This window comes from Pseudophryne corroboree, chromosome 8 (assembly GCF_028390025.1).
Source record: "Pseudophryne corroboree isolate aPseCor3 chromosome 8, aPseCor3.hap2, whole genome shotgun sequence".
Lineage (NCBI taxonomy): Eukaryota > Metazoa > Chordata > Amphibia > Anura > Myobatrachidae > Pseudophryne > Pseudophryne corroboree.
The window spans coordinates 277,041,567-277,066,900 of NC_086451.1; the positions used below are offsets into that span (position 1 = coordinate 277,041,567).

Below are 25,334 nucleotides of genomic sequence, written 5' to 3' on the forward strand. Positions count from 1 at the left end.
GGGCAATTCAATGGCTTCGGGGGCCCATTCCCTGCGCTATTCACATCATACTCAATTGAATTCCCCCAATGGGTTTTTTTCTCCTTGGAGGACAATGTGTGTGTATGTTTTCCCCCTGTTGGTAAATGTGTGTTTTGATAATATTAATAAAAATGAACTGATATCTTGGCCCATTCTCAACCTAAAAATGTTGTGGCGCCCTCACCCATGTGTAGCAGGAGATTTGTAAAACATCACTAAACCACTGGGGAAAGCACCAAAATCAACAGTTTGATCAAACTGATATTTAGTAAATTTCCCACTATGTGTTAATGTGAAGTGTACTGTGACTGGTTGTAAATGATGTTAGTGGAGTACACCACCTATTAAGATTTCATTTTAGGATTTAAATAATCAACACATGCTGTACCTGTGGTATACTGTGCCACATCCTGGGTCTTGCCAACTGGATAGTTGTTTTCAAATGCATACAAGTTAAAAGGCCTTGGTTCAGTGTTTATTTTTTTCCATATATGGTGATTGGGTGTAGTCCATCTTCCAGCAACAACATCATAATCTCTTTGACCAAGATGTACTAGTTTAGTAAGGGAATCATACAGTCCTCCATAAAACCCAGTGATTATCTCAAAATCTGGATTGGTGTCTTCATAGATGTCACCATATGGTGTGTACAGAATTTCTTTTATCACCTGGCCCCGACTGCTAAAAACTGCCAGGGGCGTTCCTGTATTGTCACATGCAACATAATACTCCTCTCCACTGCTTAATTCCATGGCAATAAGGTGGCCTTGAAGGTCATAATATAGTGATGTTATTTCAGAGCTACTGTGGTTGTACAAATGAGTAACTCTTATTGGATTGGCTAGATCTGCATAGAAAAACTGCAGGTGAGAGCCTGTACTTGACTTGCTTGCAACACGTCTTCCAAGTCCATCGTATCGGTATTGTACATTCCATCCTGCAACCTTATTATATGCCTTGATCAAAAGACCATTGGAATTGTACTCAAATATATCATTGCCTCTCTGCCTTAAGAATCCATCTTCATCCATTCTATACTGAATTTCTCCCAAACGAGTAATGCGGTCCCCTATGTCATATCTCAGTGGAGTCAGGCGAACACTATTTCCATGGCTTAGCAGGTTGATGTTTCCATTTAGATCATAGCTATAACGCCACTGAAGTTTATCATTTACAGACACAGCCTGAAGCTGTCCATCTGGATCATATTCATAAGAATATCTTGTTAAGTTAGCATCTACACCTACTCGTATGCCACACATAATCATCCGGCCCATGTTGTCATACTGGATAGTCATCCAATAAGATATAGCCTTTAGAATTTCATACTGAACTTCAATGACTTGTCCGCTAGAGCTAAATATTTTAGTATGCTTCATCATTGAAGTTGTGATAACTTGATTCAGATCATAATTAATCACACTAAATTTTCCAAATTGTTCAGTCCTCCCAGAGACATCAACATAACGGTACAAGTCTATGGGAAGAGGAATTTCATTTATCATGGCTTGCATACTGGTAACTCGGAAGTTGTTATAACTGTAGTCAAACCTGGCATTAACAAGACCTTCTTCACTGAACCTAAAGATCTGTCGCCCAATCAGAGGACCTGTTGTAAAGATTAGAACATTGTATAAATTACAGAGAAAGGAAAGTTGTTACTGCAATAACATATTGATAGAAATGGTCTGAAAAGGTAATAATAACTCCAAATAAGATTTTTTTTTTTGTGAACTATTAAATGAAAAAGAATGAAAGTGTAAATGCAAAAATAATGAAAAAGTGATTAAAAGGTCTATAGAACAACCACTAGAGTCCTCAACACTCGGTTCAGGTATTATGGATCTACAGTATTCTTTTCATCATACCATATATCTTTGTTAAAAATATTCTTTATTCTACATAAAAAGGAATAACCGTCAAGAAACACAATAGTTATATTCTAAACACATTTTCATGTGACCTTTAAAACTAATAATTTACAATTTTCATAATCACCACTCTTATTATTCTGATGTTTGGCACTTGATTTCACTGTCTCTATAATAACATATTGCTTTTGTATGGTGGCTAATAATATTGCCACTCCTTAATCCTGGTGTTTGACACTTACTTTACTGTCTCTGTAATTTTGTGTTGGCTTGTTATTAAATGCAAGATCTATATAATTGATCTAGCTACAAGTACATAATATGTATTCTCACAGGAATTTACTGTTTATTCACTTTGCCTCAATAATACTTGCATTACTCGTCATATTATTGTATGTGTTAATAATTATTCATAGCATCTATTGAATTGACTGAAATGTATTTCCTTCAGTAGTTACTAATACATCTAACATCTATTGTATCATACATGAATGTGTACAGTCGTCATAGTTTTTTCTTATGAGTTTTGTACGGCAAGATTGCACATTCTCTTTTGAAACATCTAATGAGATTTTACTATATGATTTGTAGTGACCACTGTTAGAATGTGTTCATTTTTCAGCTGAATCTTATTCAGCTTCTGTTATCTCATAGGCAATCTGACAATTGTACAAAGTTGATTACAACTTCATATGCTATGATTCTCCACTAGTGCTAATACAAAGATATTGATATTGCTGGCAACCCCTGTATTTGGCTGTTTTGAGAATCTATGTGAATGAGACAGTATTTTGCTAGTCTCACTTATTTTGATCTCTATTCTTGGACAGTGAAACATATCATTTTGACACCTCTGCTGTTGCATTGTCTTAATACCCAGCATTCACAGAATTTGTTATGCAGCACCTACTGTAGGTCCACACAATCATTTTTTTCTCCCCTTTTTAAACAGCCAGTTGCTTTGATGCTTTCTGCAATAAAACACATAAACTTATTGGATGCTAATCCTTCCTTTAGCAATATATTGGAGAGTTTGTAGTAATTTATCTATCTCATTATGGATCGTGCATAACTGCAATGGAGCTTATGAGTGCTGCCTTTCTAAAAACAGACCGCTATATATATTGTGATTACAGTGGGGCTGATTTTAAGTTGCACGCAACTCGCACTGCACATGGATCTTGCATATTTCAGCATACTGCGCATGCACCTATGAAAGAAATTGGGTACTGCGTAGGTGCTGGATCAGTTATCCACACGGATGGAGATAGCTAGTACATATTCATACATCCATCCTTCAACAGACTACAACTGCCATGAAAAGAGCATTTCTGGGCAGTAACTGGGTGATGGCCATGCAATCGCACGGAACTATCTCATGCAAGTGTCATGGGAGTGTCTTGTGTCATGAGAGTATCTTGTGTCATGGGAGTGTCTTGTGTCATGAGAGTGTCTTGTGTCACGGGAGTGTCTTGTGTCATGAGAGTGTCTTGTGTCATGGGAGTGTCTTGTGTCATGGGAGTGTCTTGTGTCATGAGAGTGTCTTGTGTCATGGGAGTGTCTTGTGTCATGAGAGTGTCTTGTGTCATGGGAGTGTCTTGTGTCATGAGAGTGTCTTGTGTCATGGGAGTGTCTTGGGGCATGTAAGCCAACTTCCTTGGTCAGTGGTAGTGTGATACTGCCATATTGTTCAAAGTACCGTTTAATATACAGTGTACCATGCAAATAACACTGGGATGAAAATAGGACTATTAGGTATATAGAAGTTGGAAATATATTATTCTTTACTATATACAAGTCATCCATGATCATGCACAATATGTATTCACAATCTAAGAAGGACAGTTATAAAAAGCAAAATAACCAAGACAGTATACAACTCTCTTTAGGGCTGCTATGTACCTCCATATTTGTGTTCTTAGGTGTACACCAAAGTACATAGGTTCACAGAGCAAGACAGCACATTTGTGAGGAGCTGAATCTTACAGAGGCAAATTGGAAGAGTTGGTTGGAAAGAGAGCTGTAGGCGCATCGGAGAAGTGCGATAATAAGATTGAGTGTGATTACTTTATCAAGAGAAAGTGGTAGAGACATCATTTTTATGGGTATTCCTTACTGTGCGGGGAGCACATGCCCATTTCTTCTCTACTAAAAGATTTGGGGGTCTATTTACTAAGCCTTAGCTGGAGATAAAGTGCATGGAGATAAAGTACCAGCCAATCGGCATCTAACTACCATGTCTCAGGCTGGGATTGAAAAATGACAGTTATGAGCTGGTGGCTGGTACTTTATTTCCGTGCACTTTATCTCCATCTAAGGCTTTAGTAAATAGACCCCTTGATCTCTGATATGGCAGAGACCAGAGATACATTTTGCTTCTTACACCTGCACTTTGATGGAGCTGCAAATTGGCCCAAAATTAAATAAAGCTTTAAATGCACAAAAGTTCACCCCAGTATCTCTTCACTGTCAGGATTGATGTAGCTAAAACAAACAGTATTTTGTGGAAAAGCTGAATTCACAGTATGGAAAGGGATAGTTCCAGGAGGTTGATGTGTTGTTTGCACCTGCAGTATGCTTCTGCAGACGGTCACCCCCCTGCACACTGATGCCTACTGCTAACTGCGCGTTAAGTGCTCTTTGTAAGTGACAGCCTAAGTATTGCAATGTCAGGTTTATTCAGGATCATTCTAATATTCATATAATCTACTGCAAGTGCATACTGTATATTATTCCTTATAATATGGAGGTGCTCTGATAATTGCTGATGTTATTATATTCCTTCCTAACTAATGTTTGAAGAGATAATCATCAAAGGAGATTAACTATGTGATTCAATTTTCTTATTAAAAAGAACACTTTTTAATCATTTGTACAATAGGTGCTATATTATATACCTGTTTGTCTGTATCTGATAGTACAAACAAATCCTTCATGCATTAGATGAATTGTTTTAATGACTCCACTCGATTCTTCATAGGTAAATGTAACCTGAGTAGTATCATAGAGAATTTCAGAGAGCCTTGTTTGCTTGGTGTATTTATACAAGACTCTGCGTCCTGTTCCAAGATGTAATGTCATCAGAAGTCGACCGTCCCCACTGTAATCTTGAATGAAAGCCCCAACGTTGTCTGGCGGATTATAAATATTTCTGAAATAACCAACAGATAGCATTGTCTGCAGACTATGGCGGACCATGTTAGGCATTGTTACAGCAGCAAGATAATCTGAATGATCGTATTCAAAGATGTAACGCCGCTGGCTATGTAGAAAGAGGCTTATAGTCTGAAACAAAATAACATAAACATAACAGTTATTATTTGCATCACAAACATTTTCACCAACCAGCTAAACAGATTTGGAAAATGCATTACAACACTTTTAACTGCTTTTACAATTACTAAAGACTATTTTTCATCTTTAAATTGGGACTTTAAAGGGACACTTTTACCAACATTTGTCTTTCTGGAGTACGAGCGTGCCTTGTTTTACTATGCACCTTTATTTATTTTTCTTAGGTTAGTAATTCAATTATCTTTTTTCAGTCCTGCTAGTAATGTTTATTAGTAATCATACTGTAGGATTTACTGAACTAGAATCTATTGATCTGATTGTACTGTAGGCTTTATTAATATAATTATCTGTGTGATCATAAAATTGAGGAGATCCTTACGTAGTCAGCAAATCAAATAAGTCAGCTCACCTTAGCAAAATATTGTTTTGCTGCTTTCATTTTTTTGTATACATACAAACCTTCTGAACCTTCCCAGCCCGCTTTCCTTCTCCTCTCTTCCTCCTTTTCCTTCCCTCTCTCCAACCCTCTCCCATCCCATTTATAATATACCCTCCTCCGTTCCCAGTCATCCTAATGTGCACAATGCATGTAGTGATTGACAAGGTATGCGCCATGCACATAAGGTCATACTTGTTCATACAGGTACGCATGTGTGAGGGAATAATTAAAATCATATATATATGACTACAGTATATGACTGATGAAAATGTTTTACAACAAACATTGAAACGTTGATCTACACTGACAGCGTCCTGTCGTTCTTTTTGGAAAGAGCCATGAGTGTCGCCTACCGTACATGTATATATATGACTATATATTTTCTGTATGTCCGAAACATTCTGCACTCACATCAGATAGGGTAATACAACATCTGAGGTGCAGAGCCGGATTTATACCTCATGGGGCCCTAGGCAAGATACCAATTTGAGGCCCTCCTCCCTCAAACAATACAAAGCACTATATTTTTGTTCCTTATTGCAGGTGACATTGCTACCTGGTACCTTGGTGCATACGTTGGTGCATGTGCACTGTACCAATAAATGATCAGTTGTCTAAACATAAGCATTGCGTACAAATCTGATTCAGGCCCTATGTGTTTTGGAAGTAGACTTAATACTTGTGTCACAAGTAAAGTAAACCGACTGCCCACTCAGTAGATGAAACCATTTTGTGTGGCCAAACACTTCTAACCCTATCAAAGAACATTGCTTAACAACATTGTTACTAGTCCCTAGTAAGTCAATAGGCTGCATTCTTAGTATTATTGGTTCAGGACCTTGTGTTTCATGCTGTGGGCAGGATCTATAGGGGGTAAATTTACTAAGGTGGGAGTTTTTTTTGTGATGTTGCTCATAGCAACAAATCAGATTCTACTTAACATTTATCTAGCTGCTTCTAGAAGTTAATAGATAGAATCTTATTGGTTGCTATGGGCAACATCACCAGTTCTTAAAAAAACTCCCACCTTAGTAAATTTGCCCCTTAGGTGTATAGATGAGTATGTAAAGGAGACTGCAATTCCACCTTATGCAGCAGTTGAAAACTGTATAGCCTGGACCTGAATCTGCACAAAGATATTTAGAATGGTAAATCAAGGACGCATGGCATCCCTACCCTTATCCTGATCATAACTCATCCCTAACCCCAAACCTCGCCCTAACCATAGCCCCTAACCAAAACTGCTAAACCCTACACCAACCCTAATACCCTATGCCTAATACCCTAACATAACTCTAATACCCTAATTTAATCTGGTACACCAACCATAATACCCTATCCATAGTACCCTAACCAAAACCCCTAAACAAACCCTAATCTGTGACTCTCAACCAGATTCTGATTCCTCACTCAACCAGTGAGCCAGTCTGTTCTGACTCTGCCCCTCTGCCCCTCACTTCTCGGTACTGAGAGTGGCAGCTGCTACTGTGCAAGGGCTGACTGGGGTTTGGCGGCAGGCCCAGGGATTCACAGTGCAGACAGTGGGATTCTCGGAGTATGGGTGGGTATGCGTGACATCATGCAGTATCCACGCAATGAACCTCTGGGAATGTTTTATATGACCAGGATATCTTCATGGGGCCCTTTGAGTCCCACTGGGCCATTGGCATGTAGCTAGGTTGATTTGTGGGAAATCCACCTCTGCTGCGGTGCAACTTATGGATTCAACAGATAGCTCATATATAATCAAAGTGTCTACTCCAAAGGAGACAAGGCCACTCACCAGACTTTAAACAGCTTCAAGTTAAATTTATTACAATGTTCATACCCATATTGTAGTCATGTTAGTGTTTTCGGTTCCTAGAAACCTTTAGCAAGATACAATACTCACAGCATAACCATCAAAAGTGTGCAGTTGGGCAGCAGTAGACATTAAAAATCTATTTTTTAATATCCTATTTATATTTATTAATATATATATATTTTTTTTTGCTTGCACATTTAATGGATGTATTTCTGCTTTCTCCTACTATGGAGGAAAGTTTGGAGAAAAGATTCTCTTCTCCATAAATACATAACTCCCCACTGAAACCCATGGGGGTTGTATCACGAAGAGAAAAGAAAACTCATTGAAATCGTCAACTTCATTGCTGCTTTCTTTTTTATAGATTGGGGGAAGAGAAAATAAAACATCTTTTCTCCAGCTAAAATGTTAAAGAAAAGACCTTTTTATGTTTACTAAATATAACCCTTTTAATATGGTTTAATGATAACCACTTTTACCAGATTGACCAATTTAAATGTCACTGTCTGCAGCGTCTTAAAAATGACCCTTCATATTGTTCTACGCACTTATTATATAAAGAATATTCTATATTTATTGGGAAAGAAAATTGTTATCTAAAAAAGTCACTTGCGATTTAAAAAACATTATAAAATGTCAGGCCTTCTTTTTACAGATTGCTTCTTTAGTCTTAAATGTAACACATCACTCCTGCTTCTCTTTAAATCCCATTAAAGTATTGTGATAATCTGACTCTCTCAGGCTCATGCATAAAGAACAGTGAATCATTATTCAGTCACAAAAGATAGATGAACCTCAAAGTAATAGCTTTTCTTTGCTTTCCATTGTGTTAGTAAACTGATTGATAATTATTATTGAGAGACATAATAAATAGTTCTGCAATCAGTTAATGTTAGGAACAAGGTATTCCTTCCCACACTCACTGCTGTTTTTTAATGGTAATGGGATTATGTAATGACAATGCATAGTAAGGTGTAGCATAAAACTGATGGATAGTTCTGAAACTTTGAAACTTTTACTGACCTTTTCCTCATACGTATAACTCCATATTTTACCATTGGCCCAAATTCTTGACACCATCTTTCCATTTTCATCATATTCTATTTTCTCAGTCCATGTTCCTCTTTGTATAGAAGTTACTCGCCCAGTAGGGGAATATGTGATGTTAACTTCATGATACTTGCTGTTTGGTGACCACAGGATGGGATTTCCAGTTTTATCATAAAGAATACGAAGAGTGAATTTTCTGTGATCATCGTAGATCTTTCCTGTTCTGGTGATGTGATCAAAATCAATGGATAACAAATTTCTGTTATGAGCCTAAAAGGAACATATAACAGTCATAAGATACAGGCTCGGATGAAGGAGTTGCTTGTAAAAACAAATGCTGTTTGGTCTTCATATTACTAAACAGAATAAGTAGTAATGCAAATTGAATAGGAGTTATATTTTAGATAAGAAAATGTGGCTTGAATCTAGCGCTATCAGCATGGTCTGTCAGATGCTGTATAAAATGTCATGCTGAGACTTGTACAGTACATCCAATTACCACTGTCTGCTGTACACTGTGAACTGGAAATGGTTTGAGACTGTCATAGGCTAGTACAGTATTTTCGTGTTGGGGATCCAAGTGTCACATACTGTCACATAAAATATTTAAGTTAAACTCTTTCTATTTGCATAGCATACATAATGTATCATATAGACATGAACACACAGTAAAACATCAGATGTTAAAGTGCCTATTAATCAACTATATATTTTTCCAAATATGTTTAGCAAAGATGAGTGGCAACTAATCTGCAATCCAAAATTGCATCACAATAAAAAAAAAACCTACAAAGTAAAGAGCAGTGCCAATTAGGAGCATATTATAATAATAATAATAATAATAAGAAGAAGAATTTTATTTATATAGCGCTCTTTCTCCAACAGGGCTCATGTGCCTTACATGTCCAACAGTGGGACTGAGTCTCTGTAGACAATGTACATATGTATAAACATTTACAAAAACAGATATTCCATTTTCATGAATATCTTTTGGATGCAGAAAGCACAGCATAAAACGTAGGGACTTCTTCACAACAGGGTGCAGATATCAATGATATCAACCTGTACCACAATCGTTTTAAATTATAATTACTGTGATCCTCTTCCCGCAAATTTCATAACAGCTAAAACTTACAATTAAAGGGAGATTCACCACTTGGGAAGAACAGTCAGACCCTTTTGGGTTAGTTGGTTTGATAAAGCCCAATATTTTCAGACAGTTGGTGATGTGGTTTCAAATATTTTGACCCTACATTCTACTACAATTCTACTACTACCCTACTTTCTACTACATTCTATTACTATGTTCTTTCTATGTTGGTGCTGAAATGAATGTGAATATTCTCATAGATGTCCATAACATTAGTTCCACTGACCACTACTGTATCTATCAGTCATTTAGATTCCACCTACATCCCTAACGTCTGGAGCAGGGTTATAGTGTAGGTCCACTACCAGATTCTTGAAATGCATCAAATACAGTAGCACAAAACTGCAGTAACCAGCATATAAGATTGTACAGTACTATATCTGACATTAACAGATGTAAGATAAAAAGAACGCTTCAAACAAACTAATTAGGGACTTGCACAGTAAACAGAATAACACACCTGACCTCAGATACAGACATATTTTGGGGCTTTTCATCTTTTTGAGCAAAGACTGCAAAGGTGAAATGAAAGATTTTCTTCAATAATTACACATAAGCAAGAAATGTGTCATGTTCCGTTTCTGCTATTGTACATGCGGCTTTCAGTTTTAAATGTACATTTGTATGACTCTTGTTTTTAAAACCTTTTACTAAAATTCCCCACTTCAGTCACAGTTACAATTTATGATCCAATTACACCCAGAGTTATTATGTTTTAAGAAATTCACAACTCAACAGCATGTGTTAATACACAGACACATATATGCATAAGCAGCAGATACAATTTATCACAAATGATAGGTCCAGGCTGCAAAGCACTATAGGGACATAAATCCATCCTTGACACTTGTACTCTTTTATGTTGCAAATAATAAGCTACATCATAAACTGTCTGATCGCTGATATTACGAGTACTGACCTCTGAAAAAATACAGAAACACAGGCTATGAATAGCGCAGAAAGCACAAGAAGTGTGCTGATAAAATCTGTGATTCAGAATGAAACGCTTATTGGAAAAAAATGTGCCTGATGTTTTCCTATTGTTACAGATGTCAGTTAATGTACAGTTTGTCTGTGTCTTAAATATTCTATTAGGGTACTGGTAAAATCGTTATATTTTCCAGCACTGAACAGAAAGCCATGATGTTTGTCAACCTTATAGGGACTGTATGATTTTGGTTTATTAATGGCTGTTTTGCATGTACATTATCCACTGTTGCTAACGCCTGAAGACCACATCAAAACTAAGAAGAATTGTTTATATGTACTCATTTCTAGTGTTCTAAAATTTTTGACGCATATTTGCAGTTTCCCAGGGCATGTGTAGGAACAAATCATAAATTTATTGTCAAAATTCGTCAGAATTGCTTTTAATCTGCCTCCCCAAGTCATGTGTTTTGGCAGCCAAAGGGCAAAGTACATTTTTTGGGGAGGTTTAATTCAGTGAATTTGGGTATATCTTTGAGAATTGTGGACTGTGTGGACCAATATGTGGCCAATTTCTGTCTTAGATCTTTCCTCACCTGTTGAGAGATTTTTAGGTACACTTAGATATGAACTCCTAGGGCTGTATGTTTTTTTTTTAAAGGGGCAATAACTTACAAGGCGTGGTTTTGACCAGCATCCTGTACCTCCAGCAAACTCAGTTCCTATTACATATCCCCGGCATTACCTATTGCATATGCCCCATGCAAAAAGAATGCTAACATATACTGGATACCAAGAGTTCCATGAACAAATAAAGGCAGAGTGAGCAGGAAGGGATATTCTTTAGCCTCTAAAACTAATATGGCCATTTGTTTAAAGAAGGAGGAAGAGATGTAACGTGTTTATGTATTACTGAAGGAAAAAATCCCCACACATTTTGTATGTTCTACAGCTGTTTCTGCCACCAACAGAGCATTTAAAGAGACTTCTAGCATCCAGCTTTGATTGGTTATTGTTATCTTCTACAGCCTGGTTCAGGCAAAACTTAATGAGTCCAGTCCTAAAGTGTTATAGCTTTGCATTAAGCTTGTTTCTTAAACTTCTGCTGCAGTCTTCCCTGTGACCCTGCCAGTGTTTCAGCCTGTTTTCCTGCTGACCTCTGCTATGTTTCCAGCTCTCTGTCCTTGAAATTTCTGCCTTTATCTTATCTCTACTCTGTCTCATTATTGCCTTATCCTCTGCTATGGACTTTTGATCAGTGCCAGTGACCTTCATCTTTACATCTTTACCAGCTATTGGTGTCCACCCACCTGTTATCCTTGCTTTCTAATACAGGAAAATAACATTTGCGGCTTTTCATTATTAACGCTTATTTCTTGTGTTTACTCCTGAGTCACCGACAATTATTTATTCTTATAAGGGCCAAAGACACAGGCAATATCAGCTGATCATTTTAAGTTTACTCTTCAAAGAAAACAACCTACTGTAGCTAAAGTATATGTTGATGATCTAAAAGTGTTTCTTGTAACATTCATACAACTGTAAACTATCAGATTTCTAGTTTTACTGTAAACTATATCTTTTAAAAGATTTATGTAGCCCACTCGCTACAATCTCTTTGTCAGGATTTGTGAATTTTTTGGACCTGAGGTCTGTATATGACTAGAGGGCGTATGTTGAAAACTTGGAGGTTTAATGAGGTTTCTCTTCATAGGTGAAATGGGACTTGTTTATTAATACTGACAAACACAGATATAGATCCGAATGAGCACAAAGATACAGTCACTGAGAGCTGACCCTAGCCAATTTGGTGCACTAGGCAAGTTTCTGGCTGGTGCCTCCTCCCAATATGGGATCCTTTGCATGACCTCCCCAAATGGGTGTGGCCTTGTGACAGTGGGTGAAAGTTGAGGTAGAGGGTGTCAGGGTCTCCAGCCATCAAATCTCTCCCCCTTGTGTCTCCAGCCATCAAATATCTCCCCTTGTGTCCCCAGCTATCAAATCTCTCCCCCTTGAGTGTCTCCAGCTATCAAGTCTCCATTCACCTTATGTCTTCAGCCATCAAGTCTCCCCCACATATGTCTCCAGCCATCAAGTATCCCCCCACCTTGTGCTGTTGGAAGGAGAAGGTAGAGACCTGAAAAGGGACCCCACCAATCAGGAAACTGTGCAACTTCCCTAAGGTGAGCACAACATCACGGGAATTTGGAAGGTTTTAAAAGAGGTTGCCCAGATCAGTTCCTCATATTAGTTGCTGGACTTTGGTTAAGGGTTGATTCTCTGCGAAAATACCTTGTGCAACGCATCACCAGTGCTATGTGGACTTATGCAAATTTAGTCTTGTGTGGACTTAAACAAATTTTCTCCTGTGGACTAATCTGCTATCACTGCCGTGTGGAATCATTGATAGTTCTGCTGTGTGTAACTGTTTATCTGTAATTTCTGTGTGGAATTGTTGTGGAACCAAAGCCTCTACTGGGACTGGCTCTATCTGGACAGCTACACTACCTGCGTATTGTTTCTGTGCTACATTTACCTCTGGTTCCTGTGTATTATTATATATTACCATGTGGGGTGAAAAATAATACATTACTTCGGTTTCATCAGTTTGGTGTCTGGTTGATTAAAAGATCCCTGTATCCTCACAACTAACATAGAGAGTCTCTGGATAAATGACAGCAATAAATATAGGCAGTGGCTAGTCAGAGATCAGTCTATATAATTGTTACATAGCAGCATGGAGTAAAATGGAACTTGTGTTTTTCGCCAACAGAGTGGACTGATCCTGAAAGTAGCCAGAAATACACTGGATACTGCAAAGAGTGCCAACTAGTAGTGACTGGTGCTGGGTGAATCACAAAATTGGAAACTGTGAAAAGTGGGGAAGGGGGCCCTAGACTACAAACCCTAACTGTGAAAAGCGCCCAACAGTAGTGGCTGGCACTTGGAGCACAACAGGAACACACTAGAAACTGTGGAGACCGAACAGTAATAGTGGCTGGCAGTTGGAGTATCACAAGGACACATATGAAACTGTGAGAGTGCCCAGGCGTAATGACTGGTGCTTGGAGTATCACAATAACAGATGGAGCACACTGGACTGGAGAGACAAACTCTGGAATAACTGCAGACCGAAAGCTAACATGCAGGTTAAAGCAGAAGTTATTCTGGCAAAGGACCATGGCCAAGGAGAGATTTATTTAAATAGGGCGACTTGGCTTCTAATAGGTCAAAGGAGTCACATTCAGTGAATCAGCTCAGAGATTGGTAGAACAGTGGTCAGCTGATAGCAGGTAAGATGGTGGTGTCCCTGTCCCAGCACATGAGGAAAACAAACGGTCTTTGGCATCTGTATCACATGGGACATATCCTGACAGCCTGGGAGAGAGATGGAATGCAAAATAGCAACAGCATTGGGTACAGTAATGGGGCTTGCCAGTCTACTATGTGAAAAGCCTTTAGTGGCCTACACCAATATTCACATGATACTTTATATCTTAGTGATGTACTTAGTTCCTAGAGAATTGATAGACTGAATAGTACTTCAAAATGTGACCTCTGTGATGTAGGTGACTGCTTCATTTCCAAAGGGTTCTTACACATAATAGAGCAATGGTAGCCAACCCTGGTCCTCAAGAGTTACCAACAGTTCACGTTTTCAGCTCACCTAGCAGGTGCACAGGTGCAGTCATTACTCACTGACACATTTTAAAAGATCCACAGGTGAAGCTAATTATTTAACTTGTGATTCTGTGAAGAGAACTGGAAAACGTTAACTGTTGGTAGCTCTCGAGGACCAGGGTTGGCTACCCCTGTAAAAGAATCTTTGTGCTTAAAAATATTAGCAGTCCTACAAGTGTGGTAAGTACAGTACATTTTAAAAAGACTGCTAAGAGTTGTGCTTAGCTTTTCCCCCTTAGTGCATGTTGACATCTGTATATTAAAGTTAGGGATGTCCATCAACCATTAATGCTTAACAATCATCGTTGCTTTGCCACCGATGGTCAAAGGTTATTGTCATCAATTTTGGAGATCCAATGATTTTCCACCAACGATGGCATCCTGTCAGCAATATTTTGTTTCCTGATTGCATTTTATATTGTACAGGTAGACATCAGTTGTAGATTTTATACCATTTCAAGTAAATGTGGACATAAAACATAAATAAAACTATTATATGCTGCCTTTGTGCCTGGAAAGTTCAATACTGTCAAAGTTGATGTCACCAGGAATGTCACCATAGACTCAAAGCCTGCACTGCTAGAAAGCTATAATAATGCATTGGGGATTCAATTTCAGGGCCATAACTAGATATGTGCAGAGTGTACCACCGCACATAGCGCTGCAGGGTAGGGTGCGCTGTTGGCATCATTTGTCAATTTTCTGTTTTAGTTACTTCCTCTTTTTTGAAGCCCTCATCTCCTGACCACCCCTGTCTCCTTCCCCACCCCTTCTGTCGCTAATACCTATACAACATTCATAAACTTAACATGAGAGTTCTTTGTTAATTCAGTCATACTGTCCTTTTTTATATTTCAGGATACTGACATACCCAGGATTTGAACCCTTTTCCTGTGGCATTGTAGTGAGACACCCTATTTGTTGAGCTATTTGCTCTTATATAGAGCTATAGCATTCTAAGCTAGAGAATTCTAACTATTTGAAGCTTACCTGCAAGGGATTTGATGTGTGGATGCACACTACATAGATCTGCTCAATTGCATTGCTGATTATTTTGTTACAAAGTACAGTCCAAGTAGCTTCATATAGTTAGAAATCTCATAGTTTTTATGCAGGATCAAATAGCTCAATGATTAGGGTGTTTGATTGAAATGCAACAGGTTATGGGCTTGAATCCTGGGTATGACAGGCTATTGAAATGTGTTATTTAATAAAGGGTATTGTAACTGAATAACCACAAGCTCTCAAGTTAAGTGCATGAATGTGTTATAAAGAGGGGTTGTGCCCAAACTTTGTCGTGTACCTTGCCTATGGAAATTATAAGGCAAATTATAAGGCAAATGTTTTTTCTTCAGAGAAAGAGGGAAATTGTGTTCAGAAAGAATGGTTGGGAAACTTGGGATAGAGAGAAAGGGAATGAGCAGGGGAAACAATTTATCAGTGAGAGTTTGAGCGGAAGGGTGCTGAAAGGTGATAAAGAAGGGGAAGTCTAAGAGACAGAGAAGGCCAGAAATAGAGATAGAGATACACACACGCACACACACACACACACACACACACACACACACACACACACACACACACACACACACACACACACACGGGAAGTGAACAGAGATGGACGGTTATGAGATACTCACTTTATTTTGTGGGTGTTAAAGAATGATTACATCTCAAATGCAGAAATTCTATGTGGAATTCATAAAGATGCATAAGTATTTAATTTCAAAAGGGTCAAAATAGGGAGACAGAGGATCAGGATTGACGGCATTGATTTATGACTTTACACTTGAGTCATAATTCATAGTCAAATGAATTTATCTAATATGCCACGTTGGTGTGTAGTGCTTGGAATTTGAAGCAAACTAATGTTAATGTCTGTTACCTTCACTGTATATTCTTGCTGAAGCTTCAGTTCCACTATCCCTGTCATAAGTAGTTTAATCAAGCTGATGCTTATGTGTGCTTTTTTTCAAAACAACAATAATGCTTGGTACAGTATCACCTCATTGGAAAGGAAAGCATTTACCTCAAGCAAAATATGACACGTGCAGAAGGCACAAATATAATAATTACAGTTGTAAAAAAACACAAATCAGCAATGACCTTATTTTGTCAAAGTCAAAATAATAGAGGCTTCTGTGACTCTAGACAATGTAAATACAGTAGAGTGTATACATAATTGTCTAATTACGTACAGCTTCCACATCAAAATTTATCAGCGTAATGCAGCTCTATAGATTCCTGGAATTCTCAAATCCTGCATCATACACTATGCAATAATCAAACCCCCATTCTATCAGTTGTCCTAAGTTTGTGTTAAATTGCAGCCATTGGCAATATATCAAAAGCTGATTATTTAGCCTAAATAGTTTATGGCCTATATACACACAGGGTGGTCTTCAGTATGCTGACTGACGGGATCCCGGCGCGCAGTATACCGGCGCCGGGATCCCGACAGCCGGCATATCGACACTTATTCTCCCTCGTGGGGGTCCACGACCCCCCTGGAGTGAGAATAAAATAGTGTGGCGCGCGTAGCGTGGCGAGCGCAGCGAGCCCGCAAGGGGCTCATTTGCGCTTGCCACACTGTCGGTAAGCCAGCGGTCGGGCTCCTGGCGCCGGTATGCTGGTCGCCGGGAGCCCGACCGCCGGCATATCGTAGTGAACCCATGCACACACTGTAGCTTAAAAAACCTGTGCACACAATGCTATATTGGCATTATAATTAATCATTGGGAAAAAAAACACCTGTTTTTTCATGTTTATTATAATGAGCAAAATTAGTTTACTACTATTGCTTCTATTGATGAGATTCACTTTGTTTAAAAGTTGTTGCTTAATAAGACTATTTGTTATGCTGGTTCATTTTGGTCTATAGACAGTTTTGTACAGAAATCTGTGATGACTCATGAATGGTATGAAGTTTATGTAAATCAATGTTATATTCTTTTGCTCTGTGTTTATTTGGGAATGGCTGGATTAAGGTAGGGGTGACAAATTAGGGGGCCCCACACACAGCTGAGCTTAACCTGAGCAGTTCTCTTCTAGCGGCAGAGCTGTGCATCCGCCGAGGAGGTCATCCATACCCAGCGAGTCTTGCGGGATGGTGAGGTGAAATCCCATGAGACATTGGTTGGAGCCGGCAGATGCTCAAGCGCTGGTCCGTGATGGACATATGTGTATGTACCGATGGCCATCACCATGCAGCATCCGGCACTGTGCTCCTAGTCCTCTCCCCGATAACCCAGCATCACATGGAGCACAATTCAAAGGTAGAGACTGATCCCCCCGCACGCTCATTATCACTGCGAGGAAGAGCTCCATGTGGTCCCCGGCAATATGGTTGCAGCCTGGGAGCACAGCAGAATGGTGGGGATGACAGACCTCATTAGGGAGCAGAGTATATAGTTATATATAAAGTATATACTGGTATGAGTGTAAATTTTACACATGAGGGGAGAGTTGTTTTTGAGTCATTTTACTACTGGGGGCCCCAACAACTTCAGTGCCCCGGGGCCCCCACCATCATTAATCTGGCCTAGTATTCAGGCCATTACTTTATATATGGTCCTTAGTAATGGTAGCTGGTGGCACAAACAGCAATATTTCACCATTGTTTATACAGTATATTTGGTATTAGTTAATTCTTAGTTTATTCCTTCATTCCATAGTTCTCCCATCTTACTGCAGCCAAAGATAACATTGTTCACAATACATACAGTTAAGGTTAACATAATAATATATAGAAATATAAAACTTTCTCATGATATTACTATACTGTAAGTCAGTTTATAATTTCTGAGTATTTTTAAGATCTATAATAAAAATGTAAAAGTAGCTATACAGGTGCCTCAACTTTTTTTATAAAATCAAAATGAACAGTGCAGTGGCTGTCCACATGTGTTTAATGATTGTGACCAGTAGCGTTTGTCCAGATTTGTATGTGGCAACAGACAAGTGACACTGGCTCAGATCACATCCACATTCAGTGCAGAAGGTATCAGACGTATATACAGCAGGTCTGTGCAGCATACTTTAGCTTCCATGGGATATGGGAGCAGAAGACAAACCTGAGTCTCCTGTTAACACTAAGACACTGGACAAAGAACCTCACCTGGGTTTGTGACATCACTAATTGGGCTCAGGAGGACTGGCAAAATGTGGAGTGGTCCAAAGAGTCACAGTTCCAGTTTTTTCGGGCTAATGGTAGGGTTGGGGTGTGGTACAAACCCCATGAAGCCATGGGTTCCAGTTGTCAACAAGGCACAATGCAAGCTGGTGGTGGTTCCAAAATTATGTAGGGTGTGCTCATGTGGCATGGGTTTGGTCCGCTGGCCTACCTAAACATGTCATTAACTGGTAACCGCTATTTTGCATTGCTTGAAGCCCATTTGCAGCCTGTCATGGACTTCATGTAGCCCCACAACATTGGAATATTCCAGAAGGATAATCCACAGTGTCATCGGTCCCACGTTGTCAACAATTGGTTCGAGGAGCATTCTGAAAAGTTCTGATGAATGGAGTGGAATGTAGTGGAGAGGTCCATTCTCACCCAAAGTCCTGCATCTATATATATATCACGGAGATGTGCGAAGCTATCCAGATAGCATGGGTCAACATCTTTACAGAGGTCTTCTGTCCACTTGTGGAATCAATGCCACATCGAGTTGCTGCACTTCAACAGGCTAGAGGAGGTCTTACACTATACTAGGCACCTATCATGACTTTTGGCACTTCAGTATATACTACATAGCTAAAATTATGTGAATATTAAAACATGACAACCATACAGTATGTGTTTGTTGAATATTTTGTTCTGATGCCATATGATGCTATATGGAGCCAGTCAAAAATGTCTGTCTTGTAGTCAGTATTAGTTGATGGTTTAATGGAGCTGTCTGCTGTAATTTACTTTTCAGCATTTTTTTTCTCACCAGGTGGTTGCAAGCTGTTGCTCAGCTGCAATATTGCTCTGTTCCAGACTCTCCTAATGAGTGTGGCCCCGCCAGTGGTGGATTGGCCTGGTGGGATGGCAGGGTGATATACTGCTGGGCTGGTCCCGTGTCCACTCTGCCAGGCCAGCTTGTGGTCCATGTAAGGGATCTTTTTTTAAAGGGGGCATGTGTTCGCACTGGGAGGTAAATTGACTAGAAACAGCCCTGTGTGTTTCCAGATGAGAAAAGACAATTTGAAGTAATGTCATTACAAAATACAGTGCAATATATGATTATGTAGCCCCAAAAGCATACAATCAAGAGGTCCTAATCTGGTGTATCACACAGGGCAGGTGCTAGGGTGTTCAGCGGCCCCCTGCAAACTATAAATTTGTGCCCTCCCATATATTACAAAGGGACAGCATGCGGGAAAAAGGTATGTGGTTTCACAAGGAAGGGGCATGGCCACACAATAGTACCCCCATTTCAAATTACGCCACATAGAAGCACAATCTTATTCACATTACCCCGCGCATAGTAGTGCTGTTTATACACATAATGTAATGGTGCCGGTTATACACATAATACCCCCTGTAGCAGTGCCGCTTATTAACACAATAGCCCCTTTAGTAGTGCCGCTTATACACATAATACCCCCCTGTAGCAGTGCCGCTTACACACACACAATAGCCCCTGTAGTAGCGCCGCTTATACACATAATAGCCCCTGTAGTAGCGCCACTTATACACATAATAGCCATTGTAGCAGTACCGCTTCTACACATAATAGCCCCTGTAGTAGTGCTGGTTATACATATAATAGCCCCTTTGATAGCGCCGGTTACATATAATGCCCCAGTGGTAAAAGTGGAAATTTTGAAGTGGGAGTATAGAAAAGTGAAGGTTGCAATTCTGCGCGCTCTGGAAAAGGGGGCGTGGCCACTCAAAAGGGGTCGTGTCCATAAGTGTAGTGTACCACACCATAAACCCCTTATACACATTATGCACCACAATAGTAGGACCCCTTATAATATCTTGTACTGGTGCCCCTTTCACATTATACCACACAGTATAAACCGAAATTCACATTATAGCACACAGTATGAGCCGACGTTCACATTATACCAAACAGTATGAGCCGAAATTCACATTATACCACACAGTATGAGCCGAAATTCACATTATAGCACACGGAATGAGCCGAAATTCAAATTATACTGTAGCACACGGTATGTGCTGAAATTCACATTATACCAAACGGTATGTGCCGAAATTCACATTATGCCACATGGTATGAGCCGGAATTCACATTATAGCACATAGAATGAACTGAAATTCACATTATAGCACATAGAATAAGGCAAAATTCACATTATCGCACACGATATAGCATTATAGCACAGGATGGGAGCAGTAGTTCGGGGTAGGATGGGACCAGTGGTGCGGATCAGGGGGGCAGTATGGGAGCAGTGGTGTGGGGCAAGGGGGCAGTATGGGAGCAGTGGTGTGGAGCAGCGGGGCAGTATGGGAGCAGTGGTGTGGAGCAGGGGGGCAGTATGGGAGCAGTGGTGCGGAGCAGGGGGGGGCAGTATGGCAGCAGTAGTGCGGAGCAGGGGGGGGCAGTATGGTAGTGAAAGGTGCTTGCTAAGTTAAACAAGAATGTCACCTGCTCCCCGTAGATCCTGGGTCACCGTGTCCTGCTCCTCCGTCTCCACACTGCACGGCACACGAACGAGACCTGACCAGGCGCCTCAAGGGGACGACGACATATTAATCGGCAGCAGGGAGAAACATTAATCGGCGGCAAACTTGTGAGTGGGGGGTGCGCAAGCCTATGGTCTGCACTGCATACTGCTATTAGTTTAAAAAAAAAAAACTTCCGGGTCAGTGGCGAAGTGCCGGTATGCCATACCGTTGCATTCCGGCCCACTTTGACCACTGTAATGCTTTCAGAAGTGCCATTTATACAAAATATGCCCCCTACCCACACACACATAGACAGATACACATACAGACAGATACACACACACACACACACACACACACACACATACATACACATAGATACACACACACACACACACACACCTTCCCTCCACATACCATCTGGCTGGCCGCAGTTTCTGTCCTCCTCAGGCTCTGCAGCCCGGTCCCATGTAGCTCTGCTCCTTGGCGCCATGTGGCCCGGCCCCCTTTTCTACCAGGATACGGAGGACACTGCATGCGGGTAAGGGGAGGCTTCAAGCTGCTGGCGCTGCTGCCTGTCAAACGGTGTGACAGGCACAGCAGCCGGCAGCAGCAGCAGGGGGCCCATGCACAGCACATGGATGCAGAGCAGGGAGAGCGCCTTTCCCAGCCTGGCGCCTACCTGCACTGCAGACTTCTGCTGCTGCAAGCAGCACATGCACTGGCTCCAGCCTTCTGTGCTCATCTGCTGGGTGCACAGCTTCTTCCCTTCCCATTCCATGGGCAGGTACTGCCACTGCTGCACTTTCTTTATAGTTTTGATGCCCTTTGCTGTTTGATTATGTCACTTGTGTTTTTTTAAGGAATTGCATAATTAGTACTAATATCTGCAAACCACATTTCTGCTATATGAAGTGGAAAATGTATATTAGGCTAGAATTTCTCATAATATGTCACTTCTGCTATAATGTGAATTTCAGCTCATACCGGGTGCTATAATGTGAATTTCGGCTCATTCTGTGTGCTATAATGTGAATTTCGGCTCATACTGGGTGCTATAATGTGAATTTTGGCTCATTCTGTGTGCTATAATGTGAATTTTGGCTTATATCGTGTGTGTTATAATGTGAATTTCGGTTCATACCATGTGCTATAATGTGAATTTTGGCTCATACTGTGTGGTATAATGTGAAAGAGGCACCAGTACTAGATAGTATAAGGGGTCCTACTATTGTGGTGCATAATGTGCATCAGGGGTATATGGTGTGGTAAACTATATTGAAGTACACGCCCCCTTTTGAGTGGCCATGCCCCCTTTTCCGGAGCGCGCGCTTAGTTACATCCTTCAATTTTCCATTCCCCCACTTCAAAATTTCCACTTCAACCACTGGTTCTGTATGTTTTAATATAGAATGATGTACACTTGTATGTGTTATAATATTAATTATATTTGTAAGAGCACATAGACTAGGAAGTAGGAGGAGTCAGGAATAATAAGGGGAGGAGTCAACAATGGGGGCCTGTGTGCTTCAAAAATGCCAGGGCCTATTTTTAGTCCCAGTCCGGCCCTGGTTGGCACCATCTACTGTAGATTTAGGGCTTAATTCAATAAGGATTGCAATTTCTGCTACCAAGTATGCATGCTGGAGGCCGCCCATCGCAGGGCAAAGCAGCTCAGCATGCTGACCACCGCCCCCCCCCCCTTGATCGCAAAAAATGGGGTAGCCTCCTGCATTTTTATTGATTGCAGCAGCTGCTTGTGACGCCACGCAGCCGCCCCGTTCACGCCCGCCACGTCCCCCGTTTTGAAGCCATGCCCCTGCAAAGCTCCATCTCCGCCTAGGTGACAGAGCGTGGGTGCCCCCGCGAATAGCGATCCAACCTGAATTAGGCCCTTAGTTCTGGCTACATGAGGCCACTTTCACAATTTTTTCTCTACCAACATTACAGTTGGCAGTACATGTTCTAATAGGAATTGTAGTCCTGGTATCTACCAAATGCAAATTATTATTTTGCTGATGTTGCATTTAGAAGTAGTTTGGACCTTGTTCAGAAAACAAGGACAATGTTTGTGCACTACATGCTTCAGCACTTGCAGGTCCTGTTCTGCGAGCTTGTGGTCTACAGCTCTGTGGTGGAACTGCTATTTTTGGTAGTTGTTTCCACTTCATAATAAGAGCACTTACAGTTTGCTGGGGCAGTCCTAAAAGGGCATAACTTTGATGAGCTGACATGTTAGGTGGTGAAATATAACACTGAAAATCACTAAGTTCTTTAATATGACCCATTCTACTGCTAATGTTTGACTATGGAGATTGCATGGCTGTATGCTTCAGTTTATGCACCTAAGAGCAATTGGTGTGGCTGAAATGTCAAAACACTGATCAGAGGCGACACATTGTGGACACCTAGTGCGGCGCAGATAGAAAAGGGGAGTGGCCTCCCAACAAGTGGGCATGGCTTCACTGGAGGGGTAGGGCTTCACATCCCAACTCCTGTTTTCGTCACTTGGGGGGTTCGGGAGGTGCGGTCGGCCTCCCGCCGAGTGTTGTTTCTGCGGTGCTGGCTCCTACACAGTGACAGGAGCCAAGAGCTGCACATAATGTAACAGTGCAGCACTTGGCTCCTGTCACTGAGCAGGAGCTGACATTTTGGTGTCACCCCTCGGCACCCCCCGCACTCTCCTTGTGACGCCACTGACACTGATTAGAACAGGTCTCCACATACTTTGCCAAGTTGTGTATTTCACTTTGCTTCATTCAAGCAAATACCATGTTATAAAGTGTAAATACGAAAATATATGATGCTCTGTCTGTGCTTAAGTAAAGGGTAGTTTCCCTTTAAGCTCTCAGGATATGAAACTGCTGGATGATTTCTGCTTTGCAATTACAGTACATGAAACAAATTGGTTCTTCCCACACAGCAAGAACGTACAAGAAAGATTGTAATTTATTACAGGAAAGTAGTAATATGACAGTGAAAAAGCCTTACCCTTAAGCGTCTTTCAAAAGAGGAGATATTGCCTTTGTGCTGCTCTTTACGTTGTCGCCACTCAATAAGATTTGGACTGTGCTCCCCAGGGAGCGAGATATTACATTTACCCAGAGTTGGGCTGACCACTCCTGCTAGTATGTGGGGCTCTGCATTAAGGCTGATTTCCATCCCACTGGCAAAGGTGACGCGTAGGGAGCCATCAGGGTTAACACGATAGGTGTTAAGAGTGTTTTCTGCCAATAGATAAGGAAAATAATATTAGATATTGATCATGTTATGATTAGTGTTTTGTAAAAGGTGATGCTTATATAACATAACTTATTTCTTAGCGTCACATAGCATTAACATTGAGCTATTCACACAAGTCAGGCAAGCATATGATTCTATTCTACATTCTGTCGAGCTCATCATGTAATATACTGTATGAGGCTATTTAATTCTCAGGGCAAACCTTGTCACTACATGACTGACACTCAGACATTCAGCTATAAGGATATACACAAAAATATAACTTCAATTTGTGATATATATATACACACACACACACACACACACACACACACACACATATATATTAGTGGTGCCAGCTGGTGCGGTATATTTAATGTCCGCACACCAAAGGCACGCATTGGTAAAAGGGGGTGTGGCTTCATGGGTAAGGTTCATGGTCTTGAGTGTAGAGGCATGGCCTCACAACCTAAACACCAGTTTCATCACTCCAGGGGTCCCGAAAATGCAGGTTGCTCCGGAGATCAGTGTTAGTGCAGTGCCAACTACTACACAGTGACAGGAACTGGGTGCTGCATATAATGTTGAAAAAAGCAAGAATAGAGGATTGCGCTCGTTTGCCTTCCCTAATTAATTAAAGCTGCTAGGAGTATGTATGAGGATATCCACAATCCCCACAAAAATACTAATAGAGAGGAAAAAAGAGAAGATTTCTCCCAGCGCTAATGTAATTAGGTATATAGTAATACTTAGTGGCAATATGGGCTCAAATGAAAATATTCATAAAATCAATGAAAGTTAAAATATAATATTTTATTAACACATGAGAACACTTTTCCAAGGGTATACTTTTCCCTGAAGTGATCCTAATACCGGTATACACAAAACAAATACACACAACAATTAACATATAAGAGTACCAGTGATACGCTAAAAAACGCGGTTTATTCACTGGATGGGAGTAATTATCCCTCAGGTAAAAGCAAGCATATATATGTATGGTAACTGTATAAATAAAAGTCCCTTATGAGAATGCAGATTTGTATATGCAGTTGCTGTATCACGATCCCTTATCGTATAGGGAATAAGTCCAGAAATCCTGATTGATGTCAGCTAATTGCTATAAAATCCTTTCAGAGTGGAGATCAGCACATTGAACCAAAGTCCTGAACTCCTAAGCAAAAAATGTCCAGAAGTGTGTGAGGCACTTACTTCAAAGTAGCAGGATAGTTGCTAGAACGAGTGTCTGGATC

The 25,334-nt window shown here is 40.4% G+C and overlaps 1 protein-coding gene across 4 annotated transcripts in view; it reads right to left on the reverse strand.

The window, feature by feature from the left end:
- The window catches only part of TENM1 (teneurin transmembrane protein 1), a 1,080,468-nt gene that overhangs the window by 19,096 nt on the left and 1,036,038 nt on the right, over nt 1-25,334 (reverse strand). For all 4 annotated transcript variants that reach the window (XM_063937256.1, XM_063937254.1, XM_063937255.1 and 1 more), the window contains 4 exons: nt 23,851-24,086; nt 8,453-8,749; nt 4,790-5,177; nt 410-1,630 (listed from right to left, as the gene is read on the reverse strand). In XM_063937256.1, coding sequence (XP_063793326.1) covers nt 410-1,630; nt 4,790-5,177; nt 8,453-8,749; nt 23,851-24,086 — 2,142 coding nt within the window. The remainder of the gene's footprint in view (nt 1-409; nt 1,631-4,789; nt 5,178-8,452; nt 8,750-23,850; nt 24,087-25,334) is intronic.